We start from the raw sequence: 15,750 nt of genomic DNA, 5'->3' as shown, positions 1-15,750 counted from the left end.
CAAGTAACTTTGGAAATATTTCTGTTCTGTTTATTTTTTAAGGTATAAAAAGTAATATGGTTCATATTGGCAACCTGTTATGCTAATTATTCTTTATGTCAGCGGTTGCCAACTGGTGGTCTGTGAGGTCCGAAAGGTTGGCGACCGCTCTTTTATGTGACAGTTGAACCAAAGGGATAATTTCTTTTGGGAATAACTTCTCATCCCTAGTGTTTTCAAATTATGCGAGTATATTAAAAATAAAGTTACCTCCATCTGATTTTAAATGTTGGCATCTGAGAGAGAAATAAGCCAAAGCAAATATTTTACCATACCACTCTATAACCGTTAAGAATCAAGTGCTAGGATCACTTAACATTTCAGTATTGCATCTTTTCAATAATTTATGTGGCTTTTTGATTTTTGGAATGGAATTTTTTTTAGGTGTGTATAATGTAAGCATTGTAACTTACAGTGTATTTAATGCTTCATTTTCTGTAAGCAAAGTGTGCCAGGTCTTAAATATACAGATTCCTTTAACTGGAGATCTTGTTAGGATCATTTTCTTATGAAACAAAAACACTGACTTGCTTTAAGTTGTGAATTTTTCTTTTGATTTGATTTAAAAATATTTTATTGAATAAACAAAACTGAGGTTTACCTTTAAGTGAGTGATACCTTTTGGGCTGTGTATGTCGAGGTAAGTTCTGAAGCATGTCCAATTTCTCTCTTGCACCTCTTGGGGAAGTATAAGGAGCCGTGATTGTTTGCCCTCTGATGGTGAGAGATGGCAGTGTTCTGGTAAAGTTTCATGTATTTGTACCTTTGACCTATTTGTGGTTTCTTTTTGAAATTGTTCCTCTTTAAAGACACATATTTCAAAGAGTCTGCATAAAGATGTTTCTAATGCTTGCTGCAAATGCACTGTGTATTCTTCCTGAATGTGTACTTAGCATTTATTTTCTATACACATTTTTTAAAATATATAAAACACATGGATATCTACTGCATTTTATACATACAAACAGTAGAGAATTTTTAAATTCAAAGGAGATGGAAGGAAAGAGAAGCAACAGGGCTGGTTCTGGGCATGAGTGACATTGGTTGCTGCTGTTATTAAGTAAATGTGGAGGCTCTCAGTCATTAGTGGGCAGTGTGCTGAGGTGCGTGCAGTTGGAAAAAGAATCCCATTGAGGGCTAAGATGATGAAGTGAACAAATCATATTCTCTGTCCTCACAAGTACAGTTTCATGTGTGCATAAACATGCACCAGCTTTTTTTCCAATTTTTTTTCTGATGCATTAATTTCTTCCATTTCTAGATAGCTCATTATCTGTACAGTAAAGGCTCTCTTTAAAAAAAAACCACACCAACTTACCTTGGGTGCTGGTTAGCTTGAGATGATGAGTAATAACCTATGTTTGGCAGTGATGTGAGAACTTAATTAAATGTGTGACTGTCATTTGCTGATCCACAGATTTTTAATAAGCAGTCACACTACCACTTCCTAAGTTGGTCATTCTTAATATTTTCTGTTTATTTTTGACATCAAAAAGTGACATAAAGTGCAAGCTGTTGGACACAGTTATTAATTTAACTGTGAAAAAACAGTGTTTGATATAAATATTTTCTGTGCAGGGAAAGAAACAAAGGTAACATGGAACCTTGTGTATTTTTTTTTTTTTTTTTTTTTTTTGCATTGCTGGAAATAAGTGTTTTCTCTAGCCCTCACCCTTCTTTGGTGTGGAATGGTGGTTGGGTGGGATATCCTTGTACTCTGGGTTGCAGAAGTATTCCTGCAGAGAGGAGTAACATTTGCTTCCTCAGGGGCTCCCAGAGGTTTTCTCGCACCAGGCAAATCCTGGTGGTCCTGCGGGAGCTTTGTGTAGATTTGCGATACACTTTGGCAGGGTCAGGCTCTGGGTTTTGATCCCTGAATAGCCAGCATACTTCCTTGCTGTTCTTCTGGACCAGCAGAGAAGAGGCTTGATTAGAAGCTTCTAGGCTTCTTTTCATCAGTCATGCAGGTCATCAAGAGATCCACCCCATTTTACTCTGCTCAGGTTGCAGGGCTGTCTTATTCCTGCATTAGTTGCACCTCAGCCCCTGGAGCCACCCTTCCTCACCCCCCACAGACCCCTTCCTGTCATTGCTGTTTTTCATCTCCTAGGGAGTCCCTACTCTCTTTTTCTTTTAGCACATCTGTGTTTAAATTCTGTTGTTTTCAGTGTTCTTATAGTTTATTGTAAGAAAGGGAAAACTTGTTTCTTTAGTTGGCCACTGGAAAGGTAGCACTAAATTACGTTCTCACCATTTCCCCACTCCTCAGTAATAGTGGATTGTATCACGTTTTAGCTATCAGACACACCCACCCCATAGAACCAGTGATAGACAAACCCACACATAGAACTAATGTTAGATATGACACACTCTCCTCGTAGAACCAGTGATAGACAGACACACACACACACACACACGCACACACACGCACACATATTCTGAGAGCCATGTTATCTGAAAGCACTTCTTCAGTACCAATTGTGCTTAATTTCTCTTGAATGGATGTTGAATAAAAGCCATGCAATTTAAAAATATTTGAATCCTTGCAGTATTCATGACGGCTTTCATTCTTGTCACTTGTGTGGAAGTTCTTAAGGCAGTGTGGTTTTTTCTGTTGTTTTTTTCCCCCCATTTGGGTGGCCTTCCTTCTCTTTTGTCTATCACCTTGAGCCAGACCATATTGTTTAGAGAGACTTTTGTATTTCAGAATCCCTGAAATATAATCGAGACCAGTGGTTATCAACCTTCTGGCCCTTTAAATACAGTTCCTCATGTTGTGACCCAACCATAAAATTATTGTCGTTGCTACTTCATAACTGTAATGTTGCTACTGTTATGAATCGTAATATAAATATCTGATATGCAGGATGGCCTTAGGCGACCCCTGTGAAAGGGTCGTTCAACCGCCAAAGAGGTCGCGACCCACGGGTAGAGAACCGCTGGTCTAGACCAGCCGTGGGCAAACTACGGCCCGCGGGCCGGATGCGGCCCATTTGAAATGAATAAAACTAAAAAAAAAAAGACCGTACCCTTTTATGTAATGATGTTTACTTTGAATTTATATTAGTTCACACAAACACTCCATCCATGCTTTTGTTCCGGCCCTCCGGTCCAGTTTAAGAACCCATTGTGGCCCTCGAGTCAAAAAGTTTGCCCACCCCTGGTCTAGACTGTGGGTCTTGATGCTTTAATTTTGTGAAATATTTGCCAACATTTTCTCTAATTCTGCATGGGTAATAGTTTACCTTTGCTCAGTTCTCTGACGTCAGGTTGTTGAGCATGAAGAGATGCAGGCACTGTGGTGCTCCCTGGAGGTGTGCAGGCCTTCTGTTCAGCTTCCCCTTTTTGGTTTATTTCTTTTAAAAATATATATATATTTTACTGATTTTTTACAGAGAGGAAGGGGGAGGGATAGAGAGTCAGAAACATCAATGAGAGAGAAACATCGATCAGCTGCCTCCTGCACACCCCCTACTGGGGATGTGCCCACAACCAGGGTACATGCCCTTGACCGGAATTGAACCTGAGACCCTTGAGTCCGAAGGCCGACACTCTATCCACTGAGCCAAACTCGTTAGGTTCTTTTTGGTTTATTTCAATTGAGGTTGCTGTACCATTCATGTTTGGCTATGTGGGGGCTGGTGCATTTGTTTGTCTCTAGTTTTGATCAGTAAAACTACATTACATTTTTATTTCAGAAAAGCCTGTGTCTCCCAAATCTGGAACATTGAAGAGCCCTCCCAAAGGATTTGATACAACTGCCATTAACAAAAGCTATTATAATGTGGTGAGTAATTACAAAACAGTTTTTAATAATACTTTGTTTTTTGAATGTCTCTAAAACTCAGTAATATATTATATAGGTAAACTACTGAGACTATGATAAGGATATAAAAATAAAAATCATTATGTGTCCCACACATGTAACTACCATTAATGTTTTGGTATTGCATTTTGAAACTTAACATGAGCACTTTGTAAGCTTAAAGATATCTATGGTATTAAATCTAAAATCTAATCCAAACCTTCTTTGTCCCTACACAATTGCATATGGCACAGAAAGTAGGAAATGATAATCTTTATTAGGATAAAATTTTACATTGCTATTATATAACTAGGTATGATAAATCAGTAAACTTTTAAAATGTGGTTATGTTTTGAATTCTGTGGAAAGTATGCACTTATTTAGTTATTTTTTCCCCCTACTTCCAATCTTTTATTTTTCTCAGATACATAAATCTGAGGCCATGAGACCTTTGAATTTTTGAAGTGAAATAAACAACTGATTAGTGTTTCTTTGCAGCAACCCTTTTACCATGAGTGTACCATTTTCTGTACTTTTATTAAGAAACCAGAGGTCCGGTGCACAAAATGTGTGCGGGAGCAGGGGGAGGGTGTCCCTCAGCTCGGCTTGAGTCCTCTCACAGTTTGGGATCCCTTGGCAGACATCCCTCTTATAGTCCGGGACCCCTCGCTCCTTACCGCCTGCCTGCTTGCTGCTTCTTACCGCTCGGCTTGCTGCTCCTTAGCGCTGCCACATGAGCCCGCCTTCTGGCTGAGCTGCGCTCCCCCTGTGGGAACACACTGACCACCAGGGGGCAGCTCCTGTGTTGAGTGTCTGTCTCCTGGTGGTCAGTGCTTATCCTAGCTACTGGTTGTTCTGCTGTAACGGTTGCTTAGGCTTTTATTATATAGACTAGAGGCCCCGTGCACAAAAATTTGTGCACTTTTGGGGTCCCTTAGCCCTCCCGACCTGTGCCCTCTCGCAGTTCGGGAGCCCTCAGGGGATATCCGACTGATGGCTTAGTCTGCAGTCTGGCCTCTGTCTGCAGGAGGTGACCGGTGGGTTGATTGGGGGATGGCGCCGGCCGGCTCTGCCCCCCATTGCCCCGCCGCTGGTTGCCGCTGCCCCACGATTGCCGTCCCCTCCCTCTGCCCGCTGGCACCCGCCTTGGCTGGCCTGGCGCCAGCCCTGCCCCCCGCCAACTGGTTGTTCCACTGTTTGGTTGATTTGCATGTTAGGCTTTTATTATATTACTAGGGGCCTGGTGCACAAAAATTTGTGCACGCGGGGGGTGTCCCTCAGCCCAGCATGTGCCCTCTCGCCACCTGGGACCCCTTGGGGGATGTCCACCTGCTGGCTTAGGCCCGCTCCTGGGGGGATTGGGCCTAAGCTGGCAGTCAGACATCCCTCTGGCAGCCCGGGAGCCCTCAAGGGATGTCCACTTGCCAGCGGGTAGCAAGCCTAAGCTGCAGTCAGACATCCTTAGCGTTGCTGAGGAGGCGGGAGAGGCTCCCGCCACCACTGCTGTGCTGGCAGCCGTCAACCTGGCTTGTGGCTAAGCAGAGCTCTCCCTGTGGGAGCACACTGACCACCAGGGGGCAGCTCCTGCATTGAGCATCTGCCCCCTGGTGGTCAGTGTGTGTCATAATGACCAGTCATTCCCATTCATTCTGCTGTTAGGGTCAATTTGCATATTACCTTTTTATTATATAGGATATAGATGGTGAGCCTGGCTGGCATGGCTCATTGGGGTGAGTGTTGATCTATGAGCTGGGAGATTGCGGTTCGATTCCTGGTCAGGGCACATGGTTATGGGCTCATTCCCCAGTGTGGAGTGTGCAGGAAGCAGCCGATCGATGATTCTCTCTCCCCCTACCCCTTCCTCTTTTAAATCAATAAAAAAAATATATTAAAAAAAAAAGACAACCATTAAAAAATAAAAGAAATGATGAAAAATTGTGACATTTTTTTAATCTTCACCTAAGGATATGTTTTTATTGATTTGAGAGAGAGAGAGGATGGGAGAGAGAGAGAGAAAAAGAAACATTGATCTGTTGCCTCTTATACATGCCCCAACTGGGGCTGGAACCCGAAACTTAGGTATGTGCCCTGATGGGGAATCGAACCTGAGACCTTTCAGTGTACTGGACGATGGATGCTCCAACCAGCTGAGCCACACTGGCCAGGGCAATTACGACAGATTTGATTATGGGTCAGTTCTTCTACACTGACCTATTGCCACAGTCTCTTCTGTGTGTGCATATTTAGCTTTCTAAGCATTTACCTTCCATTTGCCCCAAATCTTACGAGCAGATTGGCCTCAGAGAAAATTCATTCACTTAACAGATTATTATTAGGAGCCCACTCTTTGTCCGGCCCTGTTAAAGGCATTGGGCATATAGCAGTGAATAGAAATAGCAGAAATTTCTCCCTTGTTAGCATATGTTCTGATGCATGGATACAGTCAATTGTTTTTCTCACCCCCTATGTCCATTTCATTGCCTCCTCTTTTCATCAGTTCACTTTAACACTTCTCATTCACTGCGTTCTGCATACGATGTCCCTAAATGCCTGCCATCAGCAATCTTTGACTTATTTTCCTTGTATTGGTCAACTCCAGATTTTCTTTTCCTGAGAAATCCTGCATTTGAGTCTCACCTTGTACTTCTCTGGTTTCTTTTCACCAATCATCTGTTTCATCTGGACTCTGACTTCCATCTCAACTCTGTCAACTTTCAGAATATTGGACTCCTCAGCACATCCTGTATTCCGCCCGACTCCGAGGGCCACCTTCCTTTCTTGGTCATGCTTAGCTCTCCACATCCTCTTCATCCTGTGCCTGTTGAATATTTGTTCCTGGGATGTGATTCCACTATCTTCTTTGTATTTTAGTATATGATGTGTTATATATGTGGTTTTGGGCACATAGCCCCCCCCAAAAAAGACTTAAGTCTTTTTATGGTTTTTCGCAGTTTCTTAGTAGGAATACTTAACTTTTAACTATTGTAGCTTCCGTTTCCTCTTGTATTCTTAAATGATACTTTGGTTTCTGTTTTGGGAAGGGCTTCATGTAGGGAATAATGCAATCATAATCCACAGTGATGTTCTAAAGAGGGAACTACTTATTTTCTATTAAGAGTCTAAAGTAGTCTCTTCTTTTCAGTGGTTTCACTTTCCAGTTTCCGTTAACCATGGTCAACTTTGGTCTGAAAATACTACAAGAAAAGTTTCAGAAATAAACCGTTTATAAGTTTTAAATGGTGCACTCTTCTGAGTATCTTGATGAAATCTCTTGCTCTCCCGCACTTTCCTGCTCTGGCCAGGAATTGTCCCTTTGTCCAGTGTATACACGCTGTATATGCTACCCGTTAGTCACTTAGAGGTCATTACAGTTTTCAGATTGACTGTTGTGATATCAAAGTGCTTGTGTGCAAGTAACCTTCACTCTTTACATTTTAAGCTTGGCTTTTCTAGTATTCACCAGAGTTCAGTATTTAGCCAAAGACTGCTTGAAAATTGTGCTGAACCATGCTTCCATCCTTTGCCAGTGTGTCTGTATGTGGTTGGTTGATAATGCATTGGAGCAGGGCTGGGGTGGGCGGAAGCTTTTTAGAACTTAAAAACAGTGAGTGGAAACATACAGGAAAATATCAAAGTTGATTAGGCTATGTAAAGTTTAATAAATTCTTTGCCTTCAAACAATGTAAACCAAATTATAGATTAACTAGAGGCCTGGTGCACAAAAATTTGTGCATGGGGGGGTGTCCCTCAGCCTGGCCTGCCCCCTCTCACAGTACAGGAGCCCTCAGGGGATGTCCTCATCTGCGGGAGGTGACCGGGCTGATCAGGGGAAGGCACCACCCCCATCACCCTGCTGCTGCTGCCACTGCTGGCCACCGCAGCTGCCAGCCCTTGGCCTTCGCAGCCGCTGCTAGGACTGCTGGCCATTGGCCCTCACTTCTTAGCGTTGGCCCTACCCACCCCCCTCCCCCGCCCACTGGTGGGTGGGCGGGGGGTGATCTGGGGCCAGGCCGGCTGGGGAGAGGGGCTGTGGGATGTTGAGGCACAGCAGGTTGCACCCTGTCCAGCCTCTGTGGAGGTGTGGCACCGGGACCGGCTCATGCTGCTGTCTCTGCGGAAGGGGTAGCACTGGGACCGGACCGCACAGCCCCCTCTCCTGCTGCCTCTGTGGAAGGGGCCTTGGCACTGGACTGGTGTGTATAGAATTCTAAGGACAGTCAATCTGAAAAGCCAAGCTTAAAATGTAAAAAGTAAAGGTTACTTGCACACAAGCACTTTGATATCACAACAGTCAATCTGAAAACTGTAATGACCTCTAAGTGACTAACGGGTAGCACCAAATTTTTTGCAGAGGCCTCTCCTGTGTCGCCTCTGCAAAAGGGGCCGTGGTGCTGCCTTCTCCCGCAGCTGCCTCCAGAGCCTTCTCCTCCCGCACTGCCGCCTCTCCTGCACCACTGGCCCTTGGCCCTTGCAGCCGCTGTGGCTTTGTCTGGAAGGACGTCTGGAAGACATCCAGTCTAATTAGTATATTACCCTTTTATTAGTATAGATTCGAACGTTATTTGCAACAGTTATAACAACATGAGATTATTTTTAAAGTATGAAGAGCTAATTAAGACAAATACGTCAAAATTAATAGATACATATGAATAGCTGTGCCTTAATAAGTGCAGGCTCCTCTAACGAAATGCCATAGATTGGGTGGAGTAAACACAGACATTTATTTCACACAGTTCTGGAGGCTGGAAGTTCAAGATCAAGGTGCCAGCATGATCGGGTTCTCCATGAAGTTACTTTCTTGGTTTACAGAGGGCTGCCTTCTGTTGTGTCCTTACAGGGTGGAGAGTGCAAGCTCTGACCTTTTCATCCTTTTATTGACACTTATCCCATTCACCAGGGCTCTGCTTTTATGACCTAATTATTTCCCAAAGGTCTCGCCCCCTACTGCCAACACATTGGGGATTTAGTTTTCAACATGTGCATCTTGGAAGGACACACACATTCAGTCCACCCCACTCTGACTAAATAGTTAAGCTTACCATAAAAAATTTGATAGCAATGTTATATGTATCCAGTAAGCAGAGATTTAAAGAGAGAATATTCAGTTCCAATAATGGTGGAAATGTAAATTTATATAAGGATTTCTTAAAAGTAATATGGCAGGTGTGTATAGAATTCTAAGGACACTCAAGCCCTTTAATCTAGTAATTGTACGTCTTGAAATCCATCCCAGAAAAATTACCTGAAATGTATTGAAAGATGTTTGTGCAAAGGTGTTTTCATAGGATTATTTGTGATAGTAATAAATTACAGACAACCTAAATATATAACTATTCAGGAATGGTTAAGTAGCCAGAGGTAAATCCATTTATAATTTTTTTTTTTTTTAATTTTTCGCTTAAAGTATTACAAAGGGTATTACATAAGTGTCCTTTTTTCCCCCCGCCCTTGACAAACCCCTACCCTCCCTTACCCCCCAGTGTCTTATGTCCATTAGTTATGCTTATATGCATGCATACAAGTCCTTCCGTTGATCTCTTACTCCCCTCCCTCCTGCCCCCCAACTCTCTCTGGCCTTCCCACTGCAGTTTGACAATCAGTTTGAGGCAGCTCTGCCTCTGTATCTATTATTGTTCAAAAGTTTGTAATGGTCTTTATTATCCATGAATGAGTGAGATCATGTGGTATTTTTCCTTCATTGACTGGCTTGTTTCACTTAGCATAATGCTCTCCAGTTCCATCCATGATGTTGCAAATGGTAGGAGTTCCTTCTTTTTAACAGCAGCATAGTATTCCATCGTGTAGATGTACCACAGTTTTCTAATCCATTCATCTACTGATGGGCACTTAGGCTGTTTCCAGATCTTAGCTATGGTGAATTGTGCTGCTATGAACATCTGGGTGCATATATCCTTTCTGATTGGTGTTTCTGGTTTCTTGGGATATATTCCTAGAAGTGGGATCACAGGGTCAAATGGGAGTTCCATTTCCAATTTTTTGAGGAACCTCCATACTGCCTTCCATAGTGGCTGCACCAGTCTGCATTCCCACCAGCAGTGCACAAGTGTTCCTTTTTCTCCACATCCTCTCCAGCACTTGTCGTTTGTTGATTTGTTGATGATGGCCATTCTGACAGGTGTGAGATGGTACCTCATTGTTGTTTTGATTTGCATCTCTCGGATGATTAGTGACTTTGAGCATGTTTTCATATGTCTCTTGGCTTTCTGAATGTCCTCTTTTGAAAGGTGTCTATTTAGATCCTTTGCCCATTTTTTGATTGGATTGTTTATCTTCTTTTTGTTAAGTTGTATGAGTTCCCTATAAATTCTGGAGATTAAGCCCTTATCAGATATGACGTTGGCAAATATGTTTTCCCACGAGGTGGGTTTTCTTGTTGTTTTGTTGATGGTTTCTTTTGCTGTGCAGAAGCTTTTTATTTTGATGTAGTCCCATTTGTTCATTTTCTCTTTAGTTTCAACTGCCCTAGGAGCTGTATCAGTGAAGAAATTGTTTTGGCATATGTCTGAGATTTTGTTGCCTTTGTATTCTTCTAGAATTTTTATGGTTTCCTGTCGTACATTTAAGTCCTTTATCCATTTTGAGTTTATTCTTGTGTATGGTGTAAGTTGGTGGTCTAGTTTCATTTTCTTGCATATGTCTGTCCAATTTTCCCAACACCATTTATTGAAGAGACTATCTTGGCTCCATTGTATGTTCATGCCTCCTTTGTCAAAAATTAATTGAGCATATTGGTTCGGGCTAATTTCTGGACTCTCTATTCTATTCCACTGATCTATATGTCTGTTCTTGTGCCAGTACCAGGCAGTTTTGAGAACAGTGGCTTTGTAATACAGCTTGATATCTGGCATTGAGATCCCACCTACTTTGTTCTTTCTCAGGATCGTTGCAGTTATTCGGGGTCTTTTTTTATTCCAGATGAATTTTTGGAGAGTTCGTTCTAGATCTTTGAAGAAGGCCATTGGTATTTTAATGGGAAGTGCGTTGAATGTATAGATTGCTTTGGGTAGTATGGACATTTTAATGATGTTGATTCTACCAATCCAAGAACATGGTATGTTCTTCCATCTGTTTATGTCTTCCTCTATCTCTTTTTTCAACGTCCTGTAGTTTTCTGAGTAGAGGTCTTTAACCTCTTTAGTTAAGTTTATTCCTAGGTATCTTAATTTTTTTGGTGCGATGGTAAATGGGATTGTTTTTCTGATCTCCCTTTCTGAAAGTTCACTATTGGTGTATAGAAATGCCTCAGATTTCTTGGGGTTAATTTTGTATCCTGCTACATTGCCAAATTCATGTATTAAGTCTAGTAGCTTTTTGATGGAGTCTCTAGGGTTTTGTATGTATAATATCATGTCATCTGCAAATAAGGACAGTTTTACTTCCTCTTTTCCAATTTGGATGCCTTTTATTTCTTCTTCTTGCCTAATTGCAATGGCTAATACTTCCAGTACTATGTTGAACAGGAGTGGTGAGAGTGGGCATCCCTGTCTTGTTCCTGTTCTTAGGGGAAATGGTGTTAGTTTTTGTCCATTGAGTATGATGTTGGCTGTGGGCCTGTCATATATGGCTTTTATTATGTTGAGGTATGATCCTTCTATTCCCACCTTTCTGAGAGTTTTTATCAAAAATGGGTGTTGGATTTTGTCGAATGCTTTTTCTGCATCAATTGATATGACCATGTGGTTTTTTTCTTTCAATTTGTTTATGTGATGTATCACATTTATTGGTTTACGGATGTTGTACCATCCTTGCATCTCTGGGATGAATCCTACTTGGTCATGGTGTATGATCCTTCTGATGTACTGCTGGATCCGATTTGCTAAGATTTTGTTGAGGATTTTGGCATCTATGTTCATGAGGGATATTGGCCTGTAATTCTCTTTCATTGTGATGTCTTTACCTGGTTTTGGTATTAGGGTGATGCTGGCTTCATAGAATGAGCTTGGAAGCGTTCCTTCCTCTTGAATTTTTTGTAGTAGTCTGAGGAGGGTAGGTTTTAGTTCTTCCTTGAATGTTTGGTAGAACTCCCCTGTGAAGCCGTCTGGCCCTGGGCTTTTGTTTGCTGGAAGCTTTCTGATGACTGCTTCAATTTCTTCCATAGTTATTGGAATCCATTTATAATTATTAAAAATGTAACCCTAGCTGGTATGCTCAATGGTTAGAGCATTGGCCCAGGCAACAAAGGGTTGAGGGTTTGATATCCAGTCAAGGGCATATACCCTACCTGGGTTGCATCCTTGATCCCTGACCCCAGTTGGGGGTGCATGCAACCAATCAATATGTTTCTTTCACATTCATGTTACTCTCTCTCCCTCTCCCTTCTTCCCTTATACTCTCTCTTAAAAAAAAAAGTACTTTAAAAAATATAAAAAATGATGTTAAGTGCAATAAGCAGAATATAAAATTATTTAGGTAATGTGATTTAATTATGTAAAAATATTGTCATAGAAAGTAGAAGGGAGTGTACCAGAGAATGGCTTCTTTTGAGTGGCAGAATTTTATTGTTTGGTAATAAAAGTGGTAGTGATTTTGGAAGATTACTTTGGTACCAGAGTCCAGATTGTTGAAGATGGAAGCAGGACATTAGTGACCACAAGTGGGAGCATTAGGGCCTTAGTCTTGAAGAGTGACAATGGAAGAGAGAGAAAAAAAATCCAGGGTACTTTAAATAGTTGATTAGTTTTTATAAAAAGCCAGTTACCACCGTATTTTTGAATGTGAAAACTATTTGAAATCAATCTGTTCTCAGTGTCTGGTCAGTGAATAATCAGGAGTGCCTTTGCTTTAGGTGATGGGGTTGGAGTGGGGTTGGGGATGTGGATTCAGGCTTTGTGTGTAGTGTTTGTGTGCCCTGTTGGTGGGCTGGCCAGGTGCGCGTCCCTAGCTGCCTATATAGTCACTTCATTGTAAAATGAGGTTGATAGTGCTGGCCTTGGCCTTGTAGTATTGTTAAGAGGATTAGCAGTTGGTCTTAAAGTAGGTGTCTGGCAAAGTACTTGGCTCTTGGGTTTTCAAGGTTATTGGGAAGACTATTTAGGACCATTTGGTATGTTAGGCATCATTGAGGTCACCATACCATTCTGTTTACCAACAGGCATTCCATTTAAGGATTACCTGGGAGAGCTGTAGTCAAGGACGATAGGATCATATAATTAAAGAAAACGTTTGTGATATGCCTGAGACTGGATTTTTAAAAAAAATACCCTCATACCAGGGTATTTTTTAAATGTTAATTTTTTTTTTTAGAGGAAGGGAGAAGGGGAGAGAGAGGGAGAGAGAGAGAGAGAGAGAGAGAGAGAGAGAGAGAGAGAGAGAAACATTGATTGGCTGCCTCCTGCACAAACCCCGACCAGGGATCTAGCCCACAACCTGAGCATGTGCCCTGACTTAGAATCAAACCGGTGACCTTTTGGTACAGGGGACAGTGCTCAACCAACTGAGCCACACCACACCTGCCAGGGCTGAAATAGATGGATTTTGACAATAAAAGAACATAAACTGCACCTGCAGGATGATAATAGACACCTTTCCTGTTAGAGATGAGAGGGCACTGCTGTTGTAGAAGCTGATGCCCACCTCTAGCGCGGGAGAGGTCTTGAGTCACCTCTTTTAAGGAATCAGGAGTTTCCTCAGTCATTAGAGAGCGAGGTCTCTTACTAGTAAATATGTTGATCTGGGAAGTTACAGGTTCTTATTACCTTACATGTTCAGTGATACATTGTGGTTTTATTTTCCAGGCTTTATGGAATGAACACTGTGACTTAAAACTGTATGACAGTATTCTTTGTGTATGGGAAGAGCAAACAGTTCTCTTTCCATTCATGCCAAATATCATAAAAAGGCAGGGCAGCTTTTGCATTTGAAATTTGTAAATATGATATAATAGGTAGCAATCACTAGTTTTAATAAATGTATAAAATAGACATGCATCTTTCTTAAAATGCTATGGCAAATTTCCAGGACCTTTTCTGTGCTCCAGAGAAATGGTACACCTGTCTTTTCCCCTTTGTTCCTTTAGTTGCCTGGAACCTTTGCATGCTGGGCCTGGGAGAACACCAAGCCTCTGACCTGACATTGTATGTGTACATTGAGCATTCTAACCTCAGCCTTAATTTTGCTGCTATTATATCTTTTACTTGTCCCTTGGCTTCTCTCCATCTTTATCAAGATTGCCTTCAATTCTTTGACATCTGATGTCTGCCCCGGCTGTGTATGGATAAAGTCTATTATTTCATGTGCCCTGGGTATTATAGAAGGGTATGCAGCTTCGTTCCCTGTGGCTTTCCTAGGGAGCTGTTGCCCTCCTTTCTTATATCCCACCCACATTTCATATTGACAGTGAGAGGCTTGCTGACGTCTTTGACAAAGTTTGCTCCCATTGTTTTTATATACTTTCCTTGTTTTATATAGATCATGATCTACATGAAAGTTTTTAGGTGGTAGCAGTAGCCTGTCACAGAGTAGGAGCTAAGCATTTGCTCAGTGAATGAAAGAAAAACTGAGTTATTTAACCATGGAAAAGGCTGTCTTGTAAAATAATGACCTCCTGGCTAAGAGTTATGTAAGAAGTAACTCCAAATAGGATTCCAGGTTTGGGTTGGAAGGTTGTACTGGGTGGTTTGTAAGATTCCTTTCTACCCTAAGTCAGGGAGCTAACACTCTTGTGAAAGAAACCCCTTTTTGTAAACAGAGGAGATAAACCCATGGACAAGTACAGTACCAGGTAGGAAGTAGCAGAGCCAGGATTTGTGCCCAGGTCTGCCAGGCTCCCAAGGCCAGCTCTTCACACATGAGGGTGCAGACATGCACATCAGCTTGCTTGCTAAGGCCAGCTTTCTGTGGTGACATATGTCATTGTGAACCTGCACTTTTGCTGCAGCTATTATATTAGTAAACCTTTAGGGCTTGGAAGAAATACATTTAAGACCTTGTGAATCCCCAAATTTAGAAATATAACATAATATAACTTCTTCCAATAGGTACAGTAACATAAAATATTTTATGTGGCACCTCTGAACTCTTTGAAAGTAAATGTTACTAAGTATTAAGAACACACAGAGATCAACAAACTATATTAAATCAGTAATTGCCAGTGGATGTAGGCGTGGGTTGCTCCTCTGTGTTCCTTTGGCCTCTGGATTTGTGGAGCTGGGAGGAGCTGTAGGAATTGCTTCCTCTAGCAGCACTGCCCTTCCCTTCCTCTCCTTTCCCTAGAGCAGCGGTTCTCAACCTGTGGGTCACGACCCCTTTGGGGGTCGAATGACCCTTTCACAGGGGTCGCCTAAGACCATCGGAAAACACATCTATAATTACATATTGTTTTTGTGATTAATCACTATGCTTTAATTATGTTCAATCTGTAACAATGAAATTGGGGGTCACCACAACATGAGAAACTGTATTAAAGGGTCACGGCATTAGGAAGGTTGAGAACCACTGTCCTAGAGGCTGATGGTTTATTTGCGGTTCAGTTCCTGTCTCATAAATTTACTGTTTGAATATTTAAGTACTAAATACAGTTTAAATAGACTGGGTTGAAAGAGAACGTGCAGTGATTATTTTTCCCTGTTTGGGGGGGAGTGAATAGGTGGGTGGGAGAGGGGTTAGAACAGTTGTGCCATTCTTTAGTTCTTCCCATTGTGCGTATGAAACAGGTTTATGTTTTTGAAATTTGGCTTTAGTTTATGATGATAATTTTTTATCAGGATCACATCTTAGAAAATTACCTAATGTTATTTATTTTTTCTTATATGTAGATCATTTATTCATTTTTAAAGGACTATCAATGTCATATAAAGTAAAGCATCTGATATCTATCAAGATTTGTAATGAAAGTTGTAACTCGTTTGTAAAATCAATCAGTGATACTAAGTGCTCCATGAATGGTG

The 15,750-nt window shown here is 41.6% G+C and overlaps 1 protein-coding gene across 6 annotated transcripts in view; it reads left to right on the top strand.

The window, feature by feature from the left end:
* Nucleotides 1-15,750, top strand: part of ARHGEF7 (Rho guanine nucleotide exchange factor 7) — a 133,768-nt gene that overhangs the window by 67,946 nt on the left and 50,072 nt on the right. For all 6 annotated transcript variants that reach the window (XM_070408581.1, XM_070408582.1, XM_070408583.1 and 3 more), the window contains exon 6: nt 3,738-3,826. In XM_070408581.1, coding sequence (XP_070264682.1) covers nt 3,738-3,826 — 89 coding nt within the window. The remainder of the gene's footprint in view (nt 1-3,737; nt 3,827-15,750) is intronic.

This window comes from Myotis yumanensis, unplaced genomic scaffold (genome assembly GCF_028538775.1).
Source record: "Myotis yumanensis isolate MYYU_CA2020_CCGP unplaced genomic scaffold, mMyoYum1.0.hap1 SCAF_3, whole genome shotgun sequence".
Taxonomy (NCBI): Eukaryota; Metazoa; Chordata; class Mammalia; order Chiroptera; family Vespertilionidae; genus Myotis; species Myotis yumanensis.
This window is presented reverse-complemented; position numbering and strand designations above follow the sequence as displayed.